The sequence below is a fragment of the Suncus etruscus genome, chromosome 8, assembly GCF_024139225.1.
Source record: "Suncus etruscus isolate mSunEtr1 chromosome 8, mSunEtr1.pri.cur, whole genome shotgun sequence".
NCBI classification, from domain to species: Eukaryota; Metazoa; Chordata; class Mammalia; order Eulipotyphla; family Soricidae; genus Suncus; species Suncus etruscus.
This window is the reverse complement of record NC_064855.1, coordinates 2,572,912-2,594,799: the sequence shown is the minus strand read 5'-3', so window position 1 is coordinate 2,594,799 and position 21,888 is coordinate 2,572,912. Positions and strand designations below refer to the sequence as shown.

At 58.5% G+C, this 21,888-nt stretch overlaps 1 protein-coding gene across 1 annotated transcript; it reads right to left on the bottom strand.

Moving 5' to 3' along the window:
- Positions 1–501: 501 nt before the first annotated feature.
- Positions 502–19,645, bottom strand: WNT9A (Wnt family member 9A). The gene is made up of 4 exons (XM_049778088.1): positions 19,529–19,645; positions 4,395–4,651; positions 3,294–3,556; positions 502–1,519 (listed from the first exon to the last, which is right to left on the bottom strand). Exons 1-4 carry the CDS (start codon positions 19,624–19,626, stop codon positions 1,037–1,039), a joined length of 1,101 nt encoding a protein of 366 aa, XP_049634045.1. The 5' UTR covers positions 19,627–19,645; the 3' UTR covers positions 502–1,036.
- Between the last annotated feature and the right edge of the window lie 2,243 nt (positions 19,646–21,888).

The window sequence follows — 21,888 nt, the reverse complement described above, 5'->3', positions numbered from 1 at the left end:
CACGCACATCAATGCTCCCACACAGGCACACGTGTTCACACGCATGCTCACACCCACTCTCATGCATGCATATCAGGTCACACATACAGACACACACACACACACACACACCCCAAAGCAGGTCAGCCTGGCTGAGAGCAGCCCTCTGGTGGCCCTGGCTCTCCAGTGCCTCTGTCCCACACTGCCTACCCATGTGACAAAGCAAGCTGCGGCTCCTCATAGCAGAGGCCCCAGGAGCAACCGCTGCCCCTTTGCCCATGTCCACCAAGGGGGCTGAAGTGGGTGTTGTGACACAGGCTAGTTCCTGCCACCCCCACCGGAAGCCCTCATGTGGCTCGGTGTTATCGTGTCCCCAACGGGGCACACACAGCAGCCTCATTGGGACAAGGCCTGGGCCACAGAGACGCTCCAGAGGCCCAGAGAGGCACCAGGCAACGCCTCTACTGCTTCAGAAACAACAGCAACACCTCCGGGGTTAGTGGTTACCAACAACAACAACAAAAAAGCAGATCAGGCCCAGAGGCTAGGAAGAAGCATGTGGGGGGCAGTGGGGAACCCTTCCAGACTGGCCTTCCAGCATGCGGCATGGATGTAGTGGGGACAGGAAAAGAAGGAGAATATATTAGTTAAATAAAATAACTTAAGTTGCTGATCTCACTCCGAAGGGAAGTGCTCCATGTCCGGCGGCCAGGCCGCGGCTCTCCTAGTGGTTTGTCTCCACAGCAGAGCTCAGCTCATGGGCAGGCACAGAAGGCCTGGTGGTCGAGAAAGTGCCCCGGCCATTCCTCAGAGGAAGGCCAGAGGTAGGGTGGGACTCGAGTCCCCAAAACTGGCAACACAGACCAGGACCCTGTTTGGAAAGCATGGTGTCACAAGTGGGCACGGAGGGCAGACCACGGCTGCCTCCTTCTCTGGGCTTTGGGTGGGGTAGGAGAAGGAAGGGATGGGCAGCACAGCAGGCCACAGGGGCTTCTGCCCAGCTCTTGACCTGTGTGCCCTGTGTATTGGGGGCCCCAGAGCGGCACAGGAGGGGGCCTCAGCCCTTGCAGGTGTAAACCTCCTCCCGCTGGGTGCACTGGCGACACTCCACATAGCAGCACCAGCGCACCTGGCACTGACAGGGCCGTGTCACCACCCGACTCTGCGTGTTGTGTCCGCGCCCACAGCAGATGCTCTCACAGTTCTTCTCACGGTGGCATCTGCGGCCAGCCGTGCCTGGGGAGAAGCGGCCAGCCAGGCAGAAGCTGGGCGAGTCATCCAGATGCACGAGTTCTGGTGTGCGGGGCAAGGGGTCGGTGGCGCCTGCCCCCGCCGCCCGGGCCTGGGGCGGGGAAATGGCGCCTGCCTCGCCGGTGGCCTCGTTGGTGGTGCTGCCAACCTTGAGCGCCGTCTCGTATTTGTGCTTCAGCCGCTTGCCCACCTCGTGGAAGGGGGCCAGCTGCCGCCAGCATGTCCGCACAGTGCAGGAGCCTGACACTCCGTGGCATTTGCATGTGGTCTCCACCCCGGCCTTGATGACCTGGTGGGAAGCAGGGACAGGCATGAGGACCCTGCAGGGGGAAGACACCGCCCACCTCGGGTGCTGTACCTGCAGCCCCTCCTCATGGGAGTCAAGACACTAGCCCCAACGGAGGACCCCCCAGTCGGAGTGTCAGATCCAGGGCTTCACCAGCAGGGGTCAGGAGCGAGGAGACAATCCCACTGGGAGGGAATTTGGAACAGTCGGCCTGGTACCAACACTCACTGGAGATTGGCCAGCGGCCATGCTGCTGAGATCCTGCTGGGACCTAGCTGCTTCAAAGCCACCCACCTAGGGCCGGGCGGTGGCACTAGAGGTAAGGTGCCTGCCTTGCCTGCACTAGCCTTGGACGGACCGAGGTTCGATCCCCCGGCGTCCCATATGGTCCCCCAAGCCAGGAGCGACTTCTGAGCGCATAGCCAGGAGGAACCCCTGAGCGTCACTGGGTGTGGCCCAAAAACAAAAAACAAACAAACAAACAAACAAAAAACAAGCCACCCACCTAGGTTCCGGAGGGATAGCACCATAGTAGGGCGTTTGCCTTGCACGCTACCGACCCGGGACGGACCTGGGTTCAATCCCCGGCATCCACAGGGTCCCCCGAACCTGCCAGAAGCGATTTCTGAGAGCAGAGCCAGGAATAACCCCTGAGCACCGCTGGGTATGGCCCCCAAAAAATCAAAAACAAAAACAAGCCACCCATCTGATATTCCTGTCCCCCACCCAGAGAGAAGTCCCTGGACCAATGAGGAAGAAAAAAATGCCAGGGATGGAAAGGCCCCTCCTGAACGGGCACCAAGCCAGGCCTGAGCTGCAGGGCGGCCCGAGACAGCCAGAGTGGGGGATTAAGAGCCACAGCTGCCAGGCGGCCAGGCAGCAGCGAGCCCCACTGACTGGGCCTCTGCTGAGAAAGTCAGTCAGATTTAATTAAAACACCACTTGCCTAGGCCTGAGGAGCTCATGGGGGCCTGTCCTAGTCTGGCTCTTCGTCAACAGTTTACAAAAGGGGGGTAAAGGGGGAGGAGGCCTGCGTGGGCTCACCCTGCCCAGCACCCCACCCTGGAGGGCGGACGACAGCTTTGGCCAGAAAAGGGGAAACTGTGGGGCTGGAGCAATAGCACAGAGGTAGGGCATTTGCCAGGCACGCGGATGACCCAGGATGGACCTGGGTTCAATCCCCAGCATCCCATATGGTCTGTCCCCTGAGACTACCGGGAGTGACTTCTGAGCGCAGCCTGGTGTGACCCCTTCCCCCCCAGAAAAGGGAGCAACTGGTTCTTTCCTTACTTTAAATGTAGGACTCAGGGCACAAGCAGCTGGGACTCCACATCCCACCGCCTGGCAAACAGATCTCGCTGTAAGAGAGAGGCATCTTTGCTCTGGATCCCAGTGCCCACAGTCAGCAGAACCATTCAGGGAGTGAGGTGGCCAGTGATGGAGCTGAGAGGCAAGGGCACTCCTCCAAAAAGGGCCGAAGGGATTGATGCCTCGGGACAAGGGGCCAGAGGTGCTGAGAGCCCAGAATTTCCTCCTCCTGGACTTCTTCTATCTCTGTCCACTCATGGGCACTTGGCCTAATTAGAGTTCCTAAAAGCAGATGCGGCCCCTGATGGAGTCAACTGCACCCTCCGCCTCTTACATGCACAGGGACAAGCCAGCCCAGCCAGACGCTGTGGGGATGGGCCAGCTCTGAGCTCCTAGCAAAGAGGACCCCAGTAGCCACTGGCCCTGCAGGCCCTCTGGGGCCCTCGCACCTCCCTTCTGCCCCGCTTGCCTTCACACCCACGAGGTGGTTGTGGAAATCCACCCGGGCACGCAGATCCTTGCTGGAGCGCCGTCCCAGGAACTCCTTGACAAACTTGCTGCTGTACTTGAGGTTGTCGCCACAGCCGCCCCACTGCCAGGCCTCCCGGTTCTCCAGGTCGGGTGCCTCATCACAGGTGCACCGCTCCATGCGGCCGGCGCTGCAGGCCTTGGCCAGAGCGTGCGTCAGGCCAGCCGAGGAGATGGCATACAGGAAAGCTGTCTCCTTGAAGCCTGGGGGGGAGGGGGCAAAGAGAGTGAGTGGGGGGGTTGCCCCCTCCCTGGGGCGCACTTCCAGGGAAGGCCTCAATCTGAGTGAGGTCCTGGGAAGGTCTGTTCTGTGCGTAGCAGCAGGAAGGGGCAGGGTGGGCAGCTTCAGGAATATGGGCACCAGGGCACAGTAATGTCAGCCTCCTAGCAAGTACATGATCCAGGGTATGCCGGTCCCAACCTCTGCCCACCCTGGTTAGCAAAGGGACAGCTTGCAGTGGTCCTCAAACTATGGCCCGCGGGCCACCTATTGTATTTGTATCTGTTTTGTTTCTTCATTGCAGAATAAGATATATGCAATGTGCATAAGAATTCGTTCGTAAGTTTTGTTTTTACTACAGTCAGACCCTCCAATGGTCTGAGGGACAGTGAACTGGCCCCCTGTTTAGAAAGTTTGAGGACCCCTGGCTTAGAGAGTTTTGTTGTTTTTCTTTTTGGGTTTTTTTGGTTTTTGGGTCACACCCGGCAGCACTCAAGGATTACTTTACTCCTGGCTCTATGCTCAGAAATCACTCCTGGCAGGCTCGGGGACCATATGGGATGCTGAGATTTGAACCACCGTCCTTCTGCATGCATGCAAGGCCAACGCCGTACCTCTATGTTATCTCTCCGGCCCCAGCTTAGCGAGATTTAGAGCAGACTTGAGGGGGCTCTGGACTTGCATGCAGGGGTAAGGCGAAGAGGAACTACTTTGAAGCTGGAGGTGATGGCCCGGGGAGACTGAGCAGGGGCTGTTGGGGGGTATGTAGGGTGCTTGGGTCCGACCCGCCAGCAGCACCCACCCACTGAGTGAGAGGCCCACCTCGCTTGAGCAAGCTGGCCCGGTAGCGGCCCTCCAGGCTGCAATTCCAGCGCTCGAAGCGGAACTGGTACTGGCACTCCAGGGCGCTCATGCTCACGGCCTCCAGCAGCGTCTCCGCCACGCCCGGGTCGCGACGGCACATGCGACGCTGCTTCCGCTCCAGCTTGAGCCGGTCACACGCTTTGTAGTGCGCCTGGGCGGCCGCCTCGGTCTCCAGGCTCAGCGGGAGGATGGTCAGGGGCTCACTGCCCGTCAGCCTGGACACAGAGAGGCCAGAGTGAGCCCTGCAGGTGGAGCCGGCCGGGAGCACCGTGGAGCAGAAGAGAGGCGAGGCCTGGAGACCCTCCTCACACCAGCCACTAGTGAAGAGCAGCCAGGGCCTTATCTGGGCTCATGAGGAGCGCTGGGCCTCCCTAACTTCTTGCACATTCTCACCCCTTGCTCCCACATACTCAGATTTTATGTTTCACATTAAAACAACAGGTGAAGATGGCCCAGACTTTCCCCTTGTCCGAGACACTTTGCATTCCAGGCCTGCTCCAGAATCCCTTTTTGCTGACTCCCAGGGGTGCCCCCATGGTCCGATGGCCCTCCCAGGAGGGTCCGGATGCCTAGGCCCTCAGTCCATTCAGGGCCTCGCAGGATCTCAGGAAGCCCTAAGAAGTTATGACTAGCTCCTGGACTGTCCACTACCACCCAGGCTCCTGCTCAGTTCCAGATGGAGGGGTTGTGCTCAGGCCCAGGACCTGTGTGAAACCCCACAGGCAGCTTCGTGTTTATGCTCCATGATCATAGACTGGCCACCCCCAGACTCAGCCCATGGGAGGGCAAAATGCCCTCCAAACCCTCAATGGAATACTACCAGAAAGCGTCCTTCCCGTGCACACCCACAGCTCCCAACCCATTCAGAGCCCCGGAAGTGTCCTCAGGGTTAAGGAGAGAAGTGGCTGTCACAGAGAAGCTCTCTGTCACCCTCTGTCACCCAGCGCCGGCACTGCAGCTACAGACCCCTCAGGAGATAGCCAGGCACACTGGGGCACTTCGGCTGCTCCACACTGCCCAGGCCAAGGCCTCTGGGAGGCAGGAGGGACTGCCTCAGCCTCTATGTGGCCAGCATCCCTATGCAGGAGACCAGGAAACCAAAAGGGGAAACCAGGCTAGTATGGAGGTTGTAGGACACCAGGGTGCAGAGAGCAGAAGGGGGCATATCATGCAGAGGGTCCCAGAGGGCTCTTGTTTGACCTGTGAGAGATTATGGTTGGCAAACCTCAGTCCTAGGGCAACACAGAAAAACTTGAAGAAGCCCCAATGTTTCTAGAAGCATAGAAGCACCCATGAGTGGAGTGGAAGGCCTCTGAAAGAAAGCACCTATGAATGGAAGGCTTCTGGAAAGGAATCACTTACGAATGGAAGGCCCCGAAAAGGAAGCACCCATGAGTGGAAGGCCTCTCAAGAAGAAACACCCATGAATGGAATGCTTGAGAGGAAGTACTTGGTGGAAGAACTCTGAGAGAAAGCACCTATGAGTGGAAAGCCTATGGAAAGGAAGCACCTATGAGGAAGATCTCTGAGAGGAAGAAACTACAAGTTGAAGGTCTCACAGAAGAAACTACGAGTTGAAGGTCTCTCAGAAGGAGGCACCCATGAGTGGAAGGCCCATGAGAGGATATACCCATGAAGTGGATAATCTCTCAAGAGGAAGGAGGCATGTGTGAAAGACCTCTGAAACGAAGCACCCATGAGTGGAAGGCCTCTCAAGAGGAAACATCCCTGTATGGAACACCTTGAGAGGAAGCACTATGAGGAGAAGACCTCTAAGAGGAAGCACCTAGGAGTGGATGGCTTCTGGAGAGGAAGTACTCATGAGTGGAAGGCCTCTGAGAGGAAGCACCCATAAGGGGAAGGCCTTTCAAGAGAAAGTGTCCATGAATGGAATGCTTGAGAGGAAATGAAAGATCTACAAGTGGAAGGCCTATGGAGAGGTAGCACCTATGAGGAAGGTCTCTGAGAGAAAGCACCCGTGACTGGAAGGCCTCTGAGAGAAAGCACCTCTGAGTGGAAGGTCTCTGAGAGGAAGCACCTACGTGTGAAAGGCCTGTCCAGAGGAAGTATCACTGGGTGGAAGGGGAGCAGTGTTCAGCCTGCGTCCCGAGAAGTCATATCCAGTGTCCTGCCAAGGATTAAGTGTCATGCCTGAGGACACAAGGACACAGCCAGGGCTGACGTGGGACAGCCTCATGCACTCCAATTCCTCTAACTTGACTCAGACAGCTACAAACCCAGAGACAGCTGTCCAGTCAGGGCCGAGAGTGTGGCAGAGCCCAAAGGCCAGGCACTGGGGGACAGAGAAGCGTGTCCACACACAAAGGCAGCTCAGATGGCAAAGAACTTGTCCCCAAGACAGGAATGTTGACAGCTGTTCCCAGAAGGCTGCCCTGCTCGGAGACACTGGAACCTCATGATCCCAGATGACCCAGCTAACAGCACCACGACAATGTGTGCAGCCACCAGGGCCCAGAGACCTGGGAGGGGAGAGATTTGATTTCCCAAGCTGGGGGCTGGGGGGGCTCCACACCCTTCTTTTGCTTCTCTGCTCTCCCACTCCTGCCCAGGGGGTCACCCTGGGCATCTGGGGGTTTCGTGGAAGGACAACCAGCCCCCACCCCAGCAGTGAGCCATGGGGAGCCAGCCGGAGGTGGAGGTGCTGCACCCAGACACTGGTGAATTCCAGAGCAGACCTGGTACTGAAACCCAGACTGAGGGTGAAGCCACCCACGCATCCCTCCCAGCTCCCAGCAGAGAACCTGGACTATCAGGGTGGAGGGTCCAGGCAGCTGAAACATGGGTGTCAGAGGGGCCTGGGCTCCCAGGGTCCCGGAGTAGAAACCACACACGAGGAGGAATGCATAGAAGGACCAGGAAAAAGGTTCCCAGAGCATTCTTCTCAAGAATCCAGAAGGCCTAGACAACCAGTAAATGTGACTACGGGACAAGCTACTCTGCACAGCAGGAAAGCAGCAGCAAGTCAGCATACCAACCCATAATTGATGGATTATAGAAAATAAGACACACATCCCAGACCGAGGGCTTCTGTGCGCACATGTGTCGTGTATTCTACATACGTGTGTACCTGTATGTTATATTTGTGTTGCATGCATGTAAATGCATTGCTGCATGGTCTATGCATATGTATATTGTGCTGCATGTGCATGTGTGTGCGTGCATGGTTTGTTTCAAGTATGTTGCACTATGACATCACATGTGCAGTGTGTACATATGTTGCATTGTACTGCATTGTTGTGTGGGGCTATGTGTTGTATGTATATATTGCGTGTGGGTGTTCATATAAACATGTGTCTTATTGCATGCATGTATGCTGTGTACATCTGTGTGTAAGTATGTGTGTGCATGCTCTTGCGGGCCACACGGAAATTCAGAACTGCAGGCGCTGATGGTGCCCATCAGGAAAGGAACTGGAACTGGCTGTTCATGCCCAAGATGTACGACCTCACTCAGAAAGTTAAACAGCCGCTGTGGGTGCTGCTATTTACCCATCCCATCCATGCACGTTGAGGGTTTGTAGTATATCTCTGCCCTTTTGGTCTTTGGCCAGCATGGAAGGAAAAGGGGAAGATGGCTGAAAGGAGTTAAGATGCAGGGCTAGTGAAGAATGGCTGTAATTGAAAGGTTATGATATAGGCCACACACATGTGGTGAATAGGGCATGAAAAAAGCTGATACTTCCTGATGCCTGTCTCTGGATAAGTCTGATTCTGCTGTTCACCTAAACCTGGGACCCGCCGGCCGAATGAGGGTTGCGGAGCCATGTGGCCTGGGATGGCAGAGAAAAATCCACCTCTATCCACCTCCATCCACCACCATCGTTAATTATTTAATGCAACAAGGGTTCAAAGTCTTCATGATGCCCCTGGTACAGTTTCCTCCAGAGCCTTCCAGGGCTGACAAGTTTATAAAAATTAATCCACCAGTTCTCTTCCTAAAAAGAGGCCATATGCATGGAAATTCATGGAAGCACATACCCTCCCCCAAACCCTAGCTGTCCACAGAAGCCCTGGCATTTGACCTGCTGCCAAAGTGAGGCTACACGGGGCGGGGGGCAGCAGGGGCAGAGGCAGCCTGGGCAGGAAAACACACTCCTCCTCTCTGCATGTGTTGGTGTGCAAAATACCACATTTAACGGTTAGCCACAGGTGACATGGGCATGGGCCCCTAAGCTTTAGTCCTGCTAGTGGGAGCAGCCAGTCTGTCTGCCCAGGGCCCTATGGGGGGGGTGGGCTGTGCCTGGCAGATCAGCCTGGCACAGCATAGCACAGCCCCTTGCACACATACCGCCAGCCTAACTGCCCACCCCACACCAGAACACCTGCTACTGTGCTCAAAGCAGCTGCCAACCCCTCACAGTGGGCGTCTGGCCCAGGATGGGCAGGTGGAGCAGGACACACAGGCCTTCCAGCTGCCCACTGGACCTGTTTCCTGATGCCTGGACCACAGGGGACTCGCAAAGAGTTTCCTGTTGATAATAGGCATCAAGAAGATAAGTAGGGGCCAGAAGATAGAATGAGGGTTAAGGTACTTGCTTTGCATGTGGCAGAACAGAACCCAGTTGGATTCCCTGAGCCCCATCGCTCCTGAGTGCAGAATCAGGAGTAAATCCTGAGCATTGCCAGCTGTGGGCCAGAACCATCTGCAGAGAAGTAGGGTTAACACCTAGTGCTAACCCTGGGTCTAGCACACCTGTTCAAGGAAAAGGCAGCCCAGGGGCTAAATCCCCTCCCTGCACAAGGATGAAGGCTGCCTGGGACAGACAGACCTTCTTCTTTACAGGGTACACCTTCCTCTCTCTCCCTTCCACAAGTGTCTTCCACTGGTGAAAGTGCCCAGTTTGACTGAATGTCTCTCTCCAGCCATCTCCTGCATGTTACTTTTTATTTCACTCCCAAGTCACTTTCCAAGGATTTCCATTTTGTGGCCTTGCTATGAACCCCATGGGGCAGCTCAGCATGGGTGTAGCTTCCTATGTGGTCCACACCGAGCCAGTGATAGCCAGGAATGGCACTGGAGTAGCTTCCAGAAGCATTTTCCGGACAATGTAGATCTTACATTTGCACAGACCACTCATACCTACTCATCAAGCATTACCTGAAAGTATGCGTACAAGCACACCCTCATCTATGCATGTATCAAACAGCTCCTGAGAGTATGCGTGCATAAATATATATCCACGTATATGTCTATGCACTTCCAGACATGCTCACATGCACACAGATACATACACAATACACAATGGGCTCACAACAGTGAGTGTGGCCCCTCTCTCCATTACTGCAAAAGCCTTTCATTCCCTGCCCTGAAGTCTCTGCAGGCTTCCTTACCTGGGTTCAGGGCTGACAATCAGTAGGCCTTCCTAGAGATTCGCCTCTGCCTGCCTGCTGGTGGCCCCTGAAGCACAGAGCTCCATGTGGGTCAGCATGTTCTATGCTTCTACCAGGGCATGCTCCAACACTCTGGGCACGCTGCCACAACTGCTCTCCAAGGCCTGGCTTCACGGCCGACAGCTGCAGGCGCCATGGGCACCTCTGCCAAGAGCGGAGCCTCTCTTCACTCATGTCCCCTTTGCTCACCCAAATGCCTCTTCCCTGGCACCTGAGCTGGGGGCAGTGTGCCTGGAAGCAGATACCAGGAGGACACGTGCCCAAGGAGCCAGAACAAGAGGTTCAAGAAGAGATGACCCCTCTCACTGATGGGTGCTGACAGTCAGCACCATCTCACTTCCCACCAGGCAGTTCCTCAAGTCACAAGCACCACACACGTCGATGCGTACCCCCAAAGAAACCCTCTGGGCATTTACCCCTCTTCCCATCCCCAACCCCTTCCTGTCCCTGTGGATATGTGTCCTGTTCTGGACCCCTCACGAGGAGGTGTCATGCTCTGAGGCTTCACCCCTGTGGTGGCATGTGTGTCATTCTCTGGCTGAATGGCACCTCACCATGCGGACAGACACATGAGCTGTCCACTGACCAATCACACTGCTCTGTGTACAGGCCATCTTTTGTTTCCAGAATTGAACTACTGGGTTGTAGAACTTCTGGGTTTTCTTCATAGCATTAAACCCAGTGCCCATCTCTCTGCTGCCAGAGCATTAGGCCTCTATGTTAAGTCTTTCCTGATACTTTCCTCAGAGTTTTCAATTTTTGACTTATTTTTGTTTGTTTGATTTTTTGTTTTTGGGCCACACCCAGCGGTGCTTAGGGGTTACTCCTGGCTATCTGCTCAGAAATCGCCCCTGGCAGGCACGGGGGACCATATGGAACGCCGGGATTCGAACCAACCACCTTCGATCCTGGATCGGCTGCTTGCAAGGCAAAAGCCACTGTGTTATCTCTCCAGCCTCTCTTTTTTCTATTTTTCTTTTTGGTTGTTGGGCCACACCCAGAGGTGCTCAGGCTATCTGCTCAGAAATAGCTCCTGGCAAGCACGGGGGACCATATGGGACGCGGGGATTTGAACCAACCACCTTAGGTCCTGGGTTGGCTGTTGCAAGGCAAACGCCGCTGTGCTGTCTCTCTGGCCCCTTTTGTTTGTTTTTGAGTCACACCTGGCAGTACTCAGGGCTCCCCATTAGCCCTGTGCTCCAGGATCACTCCTGGTAGGCTGAGGGAACCATACGGGGTACAGGGATCAAACCTGGGTTGGCTATGTGCAAGACAAGTGCCCTCCTCACTGTCCTATGGCTCCAGCCTCAGTTGTCCATTTTACTCAGTGAAACTGCTCGCAAGACCCCTAACTGGGCAGAATTAGTGATGATCCTGGCAGCTGTCCCCGGCCCGCCTGAGCACCAGGAGCACTCCGTCATCTCTGAAGCCCAGAGCTTTCGTTTCAAGGTCCACACCACTTCCGCTGTCGTCCTACCTTCACCGGCTTCACTGACTCTCCTCCTCTTACTTCTTTTTTTTTTTTTTTTTTTTTTTGGTTTTTGGGCCACACCCATTTGACGCTCAGGGGTTACTCCTAGCTATGTGCTCAGAAATCTCCCCTGGCTTGGGGGACCATATGGGATGCCGGGGGATTGAACCGCAGTCTGTCCTACTCTAGCGCTTGCAAGGCAGACACCTTACCTCTAGCGCCACCTTCCCGGCCCCCTCCTCTTACATCTTCGAGAGACACATCTAGGTGCTTTTCCAATTTCTCATTACTTATAAAATATGCGTACAAGGCTGACACCGTCATCACTTCAGACTTTGTAAACCACAGCCCCAGTTACCTGCAGAACCCGCGTGAGAATGCAGTCTCTTCTTCCACTTCCTTCAGCCCTCCCTCCCATCAGGAGTCGAGTTCTTCCCATCCTCTTACTCATCCATCTTTTCTCTGTGTTTCTCATGTGGACCCTGAACTGCTTCAGCCTTAGGCCTGGGACACTTCTACTGCACAGTGGGGACCTAGTGTATCTTTCTCCCTAACCCTCCCCCATCTACCTGACTTGTTTGCTTCAGTCTCCTTCCGAGTCCAAATTCAAAATCTAGGTCCCCCAACCAATTTCGGGGATTTCATTTCCCTGTTTTTTTGTTTTTTTTTTTTTTTGGTCTTTGGTTTTTGGGTTACATCCGGCAGTGCTCAGGGGTTACTCCTGGCTCTGCACTTAAAAGTCGTTCCTGGAAGGTTTGGGGGACCATATGGGATGCCAGGATTTGAACTGGAGCCATATTGTGTTGGCCATGTGTAAAGCAAATGTCTTATTGCTGTGCTATCTCTCCAGCCCCATGCTCCTGACTTCATGACCTGGACTGAGTGACATGAATGCCCTTCCTGGTCACAGATTATGGCGCACAACCCACGTGGCTCTGTCTGTCGGAGGCTGACATCGAGTGGTCCTTTCTAGATGGGTGGCAGATTGGTCATTACCAATGAACAGGAGTCACTGTGATTGGGGCTCTCACTCACAGACCTGCCCTGTCTATGGGATCCCAGGAGGAAGTCAGCACTTAGCTTATACAGCTCCATCACAGACATTTTCTGCAGTGTCTGTGCGGCTCCCACACGCATGTCTATTCTTCCTTCCTGGCAGGACCCCAGGCTTCCTGATAGCCAGGCCCGTCTTCAGACCACGGCCCTCTCCCCGAGCCTCTTGCCTTCTCTCTGCTTCCGTCTCTCGGTTACACTCTGGGTAATTTCCTCTGATCTACCCTCCAGCTTGCTAATTCTCTTCAGCTGTTTCTAATCTGCTTTCAAATCATTACTTAAAAATTTTTCCCTGTCCTATTTGGTTTTTCCAAACTTGCTGGGTCAGTTTTTTGAGGTTTCTCTTCCTTACAGACACCCCAAGCTTATCTCACTCTCACTAGCACACTCTCACCAGGCTGCTCTGCGGCCTGGGTGCTGTGTCTGGCTGCCATCATTTCTGCGTGGCCCCGGCAGAGAGAGCAGACCGGCCATCTCCTCCGAGAAGCCATTTGTCAGAACCATCGGAAGCAAAGGATAAAGGAACCCGGCTGTACCTCTGAAACCTCAGCAGACCGCCTGGTCTGAAAAGGGCCTTCGCAGATGAGTCAAAGCAAGACTCAGCACATGACTGCTCTGGAGAGGGTCCCTGGCGGCTCAGAGTCCAGCCCGGAGCTGGACCTCAGCAAACTGCCTCCTCCCCAGTTCTACACAGGCAAGAAAGAGCTCAGGACTGGCATATCCAGGAGTGCCTGTCTTCTCCCATAGATAGGCAGGTCCCCCAACTCCTAGCCAGTCACTCTCCCTCACACCTGTCCCCAGACTGTCAAACGGCAGGAAGGGTGCTGCCAGATGACCTCAGGGGCAGGAGTGACCAGGGACACTGTCTTCCTCACCACAACCCTGGCCTAGCTGATTCAACCCCTAATCATTCAATGCCAGCCCCTCACTCCTCCGTGCTGACTGTGGGTATTGACGGCTTTCAACGGCCCTTCCTCCGCCAAGTGGCCTGGCCACCGCTGGGGCCACCCTGCCTACAAATCTGCTCTCAGGCCTGGGAATCAAGACCCCGTGTTGGGAGGGACACGAGGCCAGAGTTCCAGAAGCCACAAGGCCCTGCCAAGGAAACCTCAGCCCCACCAGACAGCATTTAATTTCTGTGTGAATCAAACTCAAAACAAATTCCAGGGCTGAGGGACTGGTTCTGAGATTAACCCTCTGTCCTCCTCGTGGCCTGCAGGAGGTGGCAAAGCGGGAGCTTGGCCTCTCAGGTGTCACCCACCCACATGTCCGAGAGTGGTACCATGGGCTGTGACAGTATCAGGCCCAACTCCCCACCTGGCAGGGTGGCCAAGATCTTCAGGACACAGGACTATAAGCTAACTGCCAGCCATATCACTCCATCAAGGCTATTCTAGCAAGTCCTATGGCCAGGCCAGTGACCCTCTGGTCAGCCTCAGACACGCTGGGCCAAGTATGTGACACCAGCATCCTCAAGCCTAACGAATACAGCAGCTTCTGACCTGAGGCTTCCAGGACAACGTAACTGAGAGCCAAATGCTCTAGATGCACACTGGCACCACCACACAGAGAAACAAGCTGGTTTCTCTCTGTTGGGTTTGGGGACCACTTGGCAGCGCTTGGGAATCAAAGTGGGTTCCACTGTGTGCAAGGCAAGCGCCCTACTCTCCACCCGCTGTCCCCGCTCCCTGGTTTAAAGGACACACAGAGGTGAGAGCCCCGGCAACCATCCACTCCAGTGTCCTCTCCACCTTCCTGTACACTGGCAGGGCTCAGAACAGCAGATGGAGGCCACCCTGGGGTGGCCTGGGGCGGCCCCAAGGCTGCCTTGGCCAGGAGTTGGGACAAGGCCTCCGGCCCGGATGCAGCTCTGACGTGCTCTGGTCTGGGCGCCCAGCAGCCAGTGCTCATGGCCAGACTTCCAGGCCACTTCCCCTGGCGCAGCTCCCTCGGGTCTGTGAAGAAAAACAAACGCGGCTGGAGGCCTGCCTCTTTCCATCCCCTCGGCCACGGCCTCCAGCGGGGCGGCTGGGCTTCCTCCTGTGGCCGGCGGCGTCAGGCCAGGGGAACCGCAGGGAAGGCGGGCTGAGCACACACAGGGCAGAGCTGGGCAGTCCCTGCGCCACCCAGGTCGGTGTCTCCGGCACAACCACCTGCTGTCCATTGCCCGCCCGTGCCACAGATACCGGCCCCGCTGCCGGGTGCACCCCTCACACGGTCCTCAGTTTCCCCGGCATGGGCTTCACCCTGCCAGGCAGAAACCCAAGGCCAACCTCATGCTGGAAGTTGCCACCTGGCTTCACGGGGGCACTGAGAGTCCCCAGAGGCCTGAAGTAAACTGTCCCCTGAAAGTGAACAACTGCCCTTTTGGAGTTGGCCCCTGGCTCCCTGCAACCCCTCAGAGTAAAAGATAGAGTCTCCTCTGAGCTGTCCCACAGAGCTGGCCAGGTTGGGCACCGCAGGGCACCCCAGAGCAGCACAATGCGCAGAGGAGAGGGCACCCCTTCGTGGATCGGGGCCAGTGGGCCATGCTAACAGGTGTCATCTTTCTCCCAGCCGCCGCCCGAGCAGGCTCTTATCAGCTCATCGGCGGTGCAGGCCCAGCCGCAGGAGCCATGTGCACATTCTTCTCCAGAAGAAAGGGACCCACACACTCCTTCTATTGTCCTCTGCATGCCCAGGCCCCCCGGGTGGGCACAGACGGCGCCCTCAGGCCACCCTGGGAACCCAATTGGGGCCCACTGGTGCCCAGGGCCACAATGGCAGCAAGGACAGCAGCAGAAGCAGGCAGCTGTCCTGCGTCCAGACAGCCGGCTGCAGCCAGACATGTGTGCGCACAGCTGAGGGGAACCAGGTGGGGCTCCGTCCTCACCTCAGCCAGCACCAGCCCCGACAGCGCATGAGCAGGCACTCGCCCGCCTCTCACACTGGGGATAGGTCTTCAGGAGGAGGCCCAGGAGAGGTGGGAATGGGGTTCTGAGCCCCCCACCCTGAGCAGAATCGCCTAAAGAGGGAGAGACTCCAGACTAGAGGTGCAGGGGATGCTCAGACCCAACAAGCCCTCCATGCTTCTTTTCCTGCCTCCCTGACCTCACGCCCTCCCCTCAGCCACTGACAGGGACTCCATGGCGTGCCTGTGGCCCTGGGCTGCTCTGGACACTTCAGCGATAGCCTGCTGTCCCGACCTGACCCTGAGCTCCTAACCCAGCACCTAGATTCCTCACGGCACAGACACTGTGGGGCCACAACGGCCATTTCGTCTCCCCAGCAGCCTTCTGTAGGGTTCACGGCCCACTCTCAAGTGGCCGCTCCTACCCTGTTCTCACACCCACACACCTGTTCTTTCGGGGAACAGTACCAGAGATCAAGGTCTCACAGAAAGGGACACCCACCCTCAAAGACACAAGACCCACTCCCCCGTGAGCACCCAGGTAGGGACCCCTCAGCCAACTGCCAGACCCAGACCAGGCTCTAGCAGGGTGAATGCCAGCGCATCCAGGTGCCCCTCACCGGAAGCAGTAGCACGGAGCCCAGGCAGTACAGTGTCGGAACAAGAGGCAACTTGCCATGGCCCGAGGACAGAGCCAGCATATAGAAAGAGCACTTGAAACTCAATCGTGTGACACACAAGCCTCCAGAAAATGAGCATGAGAACTGACCGGGTATTCCTTCAGAGAATGCATCCAAAGGGCTAATGCGCCCACAGAAAGGTGCCTGAACCAGGAGTAGGAGAGACACTGAGAGCCCAGGGTGTTTCCTCACTCACTCCCAACTGTCGTGCGGCAGAATAAAAGTGCAGAGAAAAGAGCGAGTTTAACAAGGAAGTGATAAACTGGTAGGAACGTGACAAGATTCAGCCAAGGTGGAAACAGGTCACTGGACCCTCAATAACGACCATCGGAACGCTCACAGGGTTACACAAATTGTATTCCTGGATGTACCAGAAAAGCTTAAAAAGTACACACATGTACCAGAAAAGCTTAAAAAGTACACACACACACACACACACACACACACACACACACACACACACACACACACACACACACACTGGCTCAGAGGACTGGAGCATAAGCTCTGCATACTCCATGATCCCTGAGCACTATGGCAGGACTACCTCCTAAGCAAAGGGGTAGGAGTCACACCACATCACAATGCGGGCCGCCGCCACCACCACCACCACCACCACACCCATGCAAGACCCGCTACCAGTGCTCACAACAGCATAACAGTTGGAAGCTGGAAGGAGGCTGAGGGGGCACTTGCAGGCCTGAGTGGCCCACCGAGGCTTATAGGTCATAGCCAGACATGCTATGGACAAGCCTGAATCGTGCCAGAGATACGATGGGTTTGTGTACCCGGGGAATTGAACGCAGACAGAATGTGGATCAGTAATTGCCAGGAGCGATAAACAGGTGAAAATGAGATTTCTGATGATGAGAACGTTCTGGAAGCAGATCACTGCGGGCACACTGAAAACCACCTTCCTGTGCCCTCTCAAAGGAGCCTTGTTACCAAGTGCAAGTTGTGTCCTTCACTAATGAAAGAAACCTGAGTTGTCCTGTCCTGCTAGTCCCCAGTTCCCAGGGTCTCAAGTGCCCGCCCAGCCTGCCTTCTGGCCGGTTCCAGACACCCTCACACAGGACGGCCCTGGCCTGGTTCAGCCAAGCCTGGTGAGGCTTCCTCCAGGCTGGCTGGAAATGCCTGCGGATTTCACAACCAAGTGCTCGTCCCCCCAAGCCAGCAGGCAGAATGGGGGGCACCAGAGCAACACCAAGCGAGCCTCCGGCTCAAGCTCCCTCTGTATAAATGGTTCCACTTCCCTCTAGGTCTCCAGTCAGGAGCTCCCCAGTCTGCAAGCTAGGGAGCCTCCCCAAGACAACAAATCCCAAAGACCTGGGTCCTCGGGGGCACCGGTCTGGGCAGGCTCCGCTCAGGCAGGGGCAAGATGTGGCGAGGCAAGTCCGCAGCCCTGCCCACCCCTGCAGCTGGAAGCTGTCAAGCACTCAGGCTACTTGTGGCTGGCCCTAAATCACCACCGGCAGACCCAACCAGCCCTTCCTGGGAAACCGAGGCCCACGCCTGCCTTCTGCCACCAGGATCTCGGGCCCAGCCCAGATGGAGGCGCCACCTGCTGATGCAAGCCAGGGAGTGAGAGCAGACACAGGCCCTTCCCCAGGTTGAACTGAGGGTCCCGCCTGGCCTCCAGGGCCAGAGCAGAGGGCAGCAGGAGCAGGGCAGTGCGACCGACCGATGGGGCCAGGACTGAGGCCTCCGGGAGGGGGGCAGGGAGGGCTCCCCGCAGCCCACGTGACCCTCCCCTAGCCGGGCCAGCCTCTTTGGGTTTCTGGGCTGTAACTGGAGCTGTGTTCCTGCCCGGGAGCCTCGCGGAGGGGGAAGGGGGAAGAGGGCTCTCTGGATCCCAGAGCCTCCCTCTTGTCTGTCCCTCTACATTCCGGGGGGTGGGGGGGAGCGTGGCACAGTGCTCCCGCGAGGAGGGCCCACCTGGCCACTACCCTCGCAACTTGGCCGGGCCAAGGGCCTGCCTGTCATTCTGGCCAGAGAGGCGCAAGCCGGCTGCCTCCTGGAGACCTGGCTCTGGCCCCTGTGCCAGCAGCAGCAGCAGCAGCAGCAGTGCCCGCTGCTCCCCCAGGGGCAAGACTCACAGGAAATCTCAGTCACGGGGCCCTGGGCTGGCAGGGCTGGCAGAGGGGCGGTGAGCACCCACGCTCGATGCCCCACACAGCGGCAGGGAGACAGGCGCAGTCCAGACCTCCCTCCCTGCGGGGCTGAGCGCATAAGGGCAGCTGGGGAGGCCAGGCCCCCGGCCCACCCGGTCTGTCTGTCCTGCTGGGTCCCTCTGCCCCAGCAAGAGGCAGCAGCAGGCTGGGACACACAGGGTGTGTCTGCCCGCCTGCGAGCAGAGCCCGGCGAGGGAGCGAGCGAGGGAGCGAGCGCAGCTGGCTGACAAGGCTTAGCGTGACTCACCGTGGACCTGTGGCCAGACGACCATCCCCTGACCCTCCCTCCCGTCCTGCCCGCCAGGGTGAGGCCAAGGGCCGCGCAGATGGCGGGCAAGGGCGTGTGCCAGCCAGGCCCACTCCCCGGGGCCTGGGTTCCAGGGTCCGGGCCAGGAGGGGCTGAGGGGGCCGGGGGCTGGGAGCGGAGGAGACACGGGGCTGACCCTGGGAGAAGACCCAGGAGAGAAGGACCAGGAGGAGAAAGAAAAACACAAAGGGAAAGTTTCCCATGAAAATATTTTATTTTCTTTGAGAACAGGATACACCTGCAGGGCTCCTCGCCCAGTCGGCCTCGCTGCCCGCCCGGCGGGTGCCCACATTTCTGGACCAACGGGGCCCTCTGCCGGCCGCCTGGCCGGGTCGCCTCGCTCCCACGCCCGCCTGGGCCAGGCAGGGCGCGCGGTCGCTCGCTCGCTCGCTCGCTCGCTCGGACGGAGGAACAGGTGACCGACCGCCTGGGCCCGCGGGTCGCAGGGTGCCGGGGCAGCGGCCGGCCGGCCTGCCTGGCTGCATGCATGCAAGAGGGTGGCTGCAAGCCTGAGGGCTGGGTGGGCAGGAGAGCCTGGACACGGCTACGGGTGGGCTAAAGGAGGCACAGGCGCGCCAAGGTGCCCCCGGCCTTGCAGCGAGTGCCCGGTGCGTTGCGTTGCAGAGGTCGCAACAGCAGCATGGGGGGCCGAAGCGGGAGCCCCAGCCCACCCTCCTCGCCGGGTCTGAGCGCGCACCGAGTGGGCTGCAGGGGCCTCGCCGAGGCCTGGCCTGGGAGGACGCGCAGCGCAAGGAAAATCAGACGCTGCAGCGCGGAGTTCTCTGCTTTCTTTGCCCCCTCTGGGGCTCAGGGCGAGGAACATCTGGATTCTGTGCGTCTCTCTTTTTCCTCTTCTCCCCCTTCTGGGTCGTGTTAGGCGGACTTCTTGGGAGGGAAGGGCGCGGAGGGTGCGCGTGGGCGGGTGCGGGGGACGGCTCGGCCCGGCTCGGCTCGGCCCCCCAGCCGGGCGCCCCGCGAAGCCCCGGCCGCCGGCGGGTCCCGGGAGAAGAGAAGGCGGCGCCGCGGGGCCCCGCGCGCACCCACCGCCGGCTCCGCTCCCCGGCGCCCCGCCCCGGCCCGGCCCCGCCAGTCCCTCCCAGGACACCTACCCGAAGTAGGCGGCCGAGGGGCGCAGCGCGGCGAGCAGCGGCAGCGTCAGCGCGAAGGCCGCGGCCAGCCAGCGCGCCAGCAGGGGCCCATCCAGCATCTTGCCGCCCGCGGCGGCGGCTCACCATCGCGCTCCCGGCTCTGTGCGGGGCGCGCCGCGGAACGCGCCCTTTTATAGCTCCGGAGCGCCGCGAGGGGCGGGACCTGGGCAAACCACGCCCTCCGCCTGTCTATTCCAGCTGGAAAGCCAGGGCCACGCCCACCGCCGTCGGAGACTCCGCCCCCGTTAGGCCCGCCCAGCGACTAAAGCCCCGCCTCCAGGGTGCGCCCGGCCAGTCCAGAGCCTCCCTCCCGAGCGAAGCACCGCCCCCCTTGTGAGAAGCCACGCCCACACACACTGAAGTCCCGCCTCCAGGGCGCGCCCGGTCAGCTCCGACACGGCCCCGCGAGCGCAGCCCCGCTCACCACCGGAGGCCCCTCCCCCAGGGCGCGCCCTGGCCAGTCCGGACCAGCCCTCGTTAGAGAGCAGCCCCGCCCACTCCCGCCCCCGCTCGTGAAGCCACGCCCCACGCAGGAAGCCCCGCCCTCAGGGCTCGCCCGGCCAGCTCAGACTCGCCCCCGCGAGCGCAGTCCCGGCCCCGCTGACGCAGCCCTGCCCACCACAGGAGGCCCCGCCCCCACACGCCCATTCGGTTGGAGCCACGCCCCTCCTCAAAGCCACGCCCACCCGGGGCGTGTCCTCCAAGACAGGCGTTCCCGGGCGCTGAGAGCAGCAACAGCAGCAGCTTGGAGCTGGGCACCGAATGAGTTCGCAGGCTGCGGGTGCAGTGGACGCGGTCCCCAAGGCTGGGGCTTCGCTCGTCCGGGGTGCCCCGGCTGTTGCTCTGCTCGCAAAGCCAACATGCAAGCAGATGACTCTTCCTCGCGGCCCACTTGGAAATGCGACAGAGCCACCAGGAGCAGCCCAGAATTTTTCTGTCTTTTGGTTTTGGTTTTGGGGTCACACCCGGCAGCGTTCAGGGGTTACTCCTGGCTCTACGCTCAGAAATCGCCCCCGGCAGGCTACACGTATCTGCATCCTTCTGCATGCAAAGCAAACGCCCTACCTCCATGCTATCTCTCCGGCCCGGCCCCCTGCCCAGATTTTTTGAGGCCCTGTGGGGTTTGGGGGGGCCTGTGTCTCTCTGCCTTCCAGAAGAGCTGAGTGGATGAGTTAGGGCCGTTTAGGCAGCGCTAATCCCCGGGGTGCTCCCTCTTGGACCGCTGGTCCACCAGGACTGGACTGGCTGGAGTTCCAAGGACCCTGGACACCCAGCAGAACCACATCTGGAAAAGGGGGTATCAGAGATTCCAAAATCAAGCGCCAATAAGCAAAGGGAGCCCCTCTCAGAATGGGTTAGGGCCACTGCCCTTGGTGCACGCACGCGCGCGCACACACACACACACACACACACACACACACACACACACACGTCAGTTTGACACATGACAGAGGACTCCCCTTCCCAGGCACCATTTATGTGTGCTCAGAGGGGCTGGCACTTTGGGGCTAGTGTCTCCTGGCCAGAAGCAGTCCCCTCACTCCTGTTACCTCTCACCCCAACTTCCTGCCTAGCTCTCCTGGACAGGGAGATCCTCCCTCCGGCCCCTTCAAAGCCAGCCACCTGCCCCCAAGCTCAGGGCGTGTGGTGCGTCCTCATCTTCCTCCTCTGGGACCAGGTGATGCCAGGCAGCTATGGCTTCTCCTACGCTGGCATGTCTGGAAGCCTTGGCCCACGTTCTGCTTCTTGCGTCTAGGACCCGTCTCCCGGCACTGCCACTGAGGCCACTTCTAGGGAAGTGGGGGACTTTCCCTGGCCTGTTTTTCTGGCCAGCAGGGTTGGCAGGCCTGAGCCCCAGCAGGCACCCTGCCAGCCACCAGGCCTCCCCAAAGACCTACCCCCCACACCCAGGAAGCATGCGTAGGGGCACAGGGAGCCAGGTGATGACACGTTTAAAAGCAAGAGATCACGTCCAAGAAAAATGAAGTGTGAGATTGTAAATGTGTTCTGGAAGGCTCTGCAGCATTACAGAGCTCCCGCCGGCCGCCCAGCGAGTCCTGGAAGGAGGTGGCCAACCGGGGTTCCCCCAGGGACCTGTGGGGCCATCGCTGGCTCGGCAGAGGAGGCTGGAAAGGATGAATGTGGCCTCCGTGCTCTGCTTCCCCAGGAAGTCGGTGTAGAGCAGCTTGGGGGCCCAGTCCAGACCTGAGCCCTTGCCCCCTGTGCAGCCCAGCTAACGACCACCCATAGCATCTGGAGTAGGATCCTAGGACCACCTACAAGCCCCGGCTTTGTGAGGCACAGGGAGGAGAGCTCAGTGC

Excerpts from the sequence above, each read along its gene's own strand:
- WNT9A (XM_049778088.1), bottom strand. The coding sequence starts at position 19,626 with ATGCTGGATGGGCCCCTGCTGGCGCGCTGGCTGGCCGCGGCCTTCGCG. Across the intron at positions 4,652-19,528 it reads CCCTCGGCCGCCTACTTCGG|GCTGACGGGCAGTGAGCCCC; the intron begins GTAGGTGTCCTG and ends CTCTGTGTCCAG. Across the intron at positions 1,520-3,293 it reads ACCACCTCGTGGGTGTGAAG|GTCATCAAGGCCGGGGTGGA; the intron begins GCAAGCGGGGCA and ends GCTTCCCACCAG.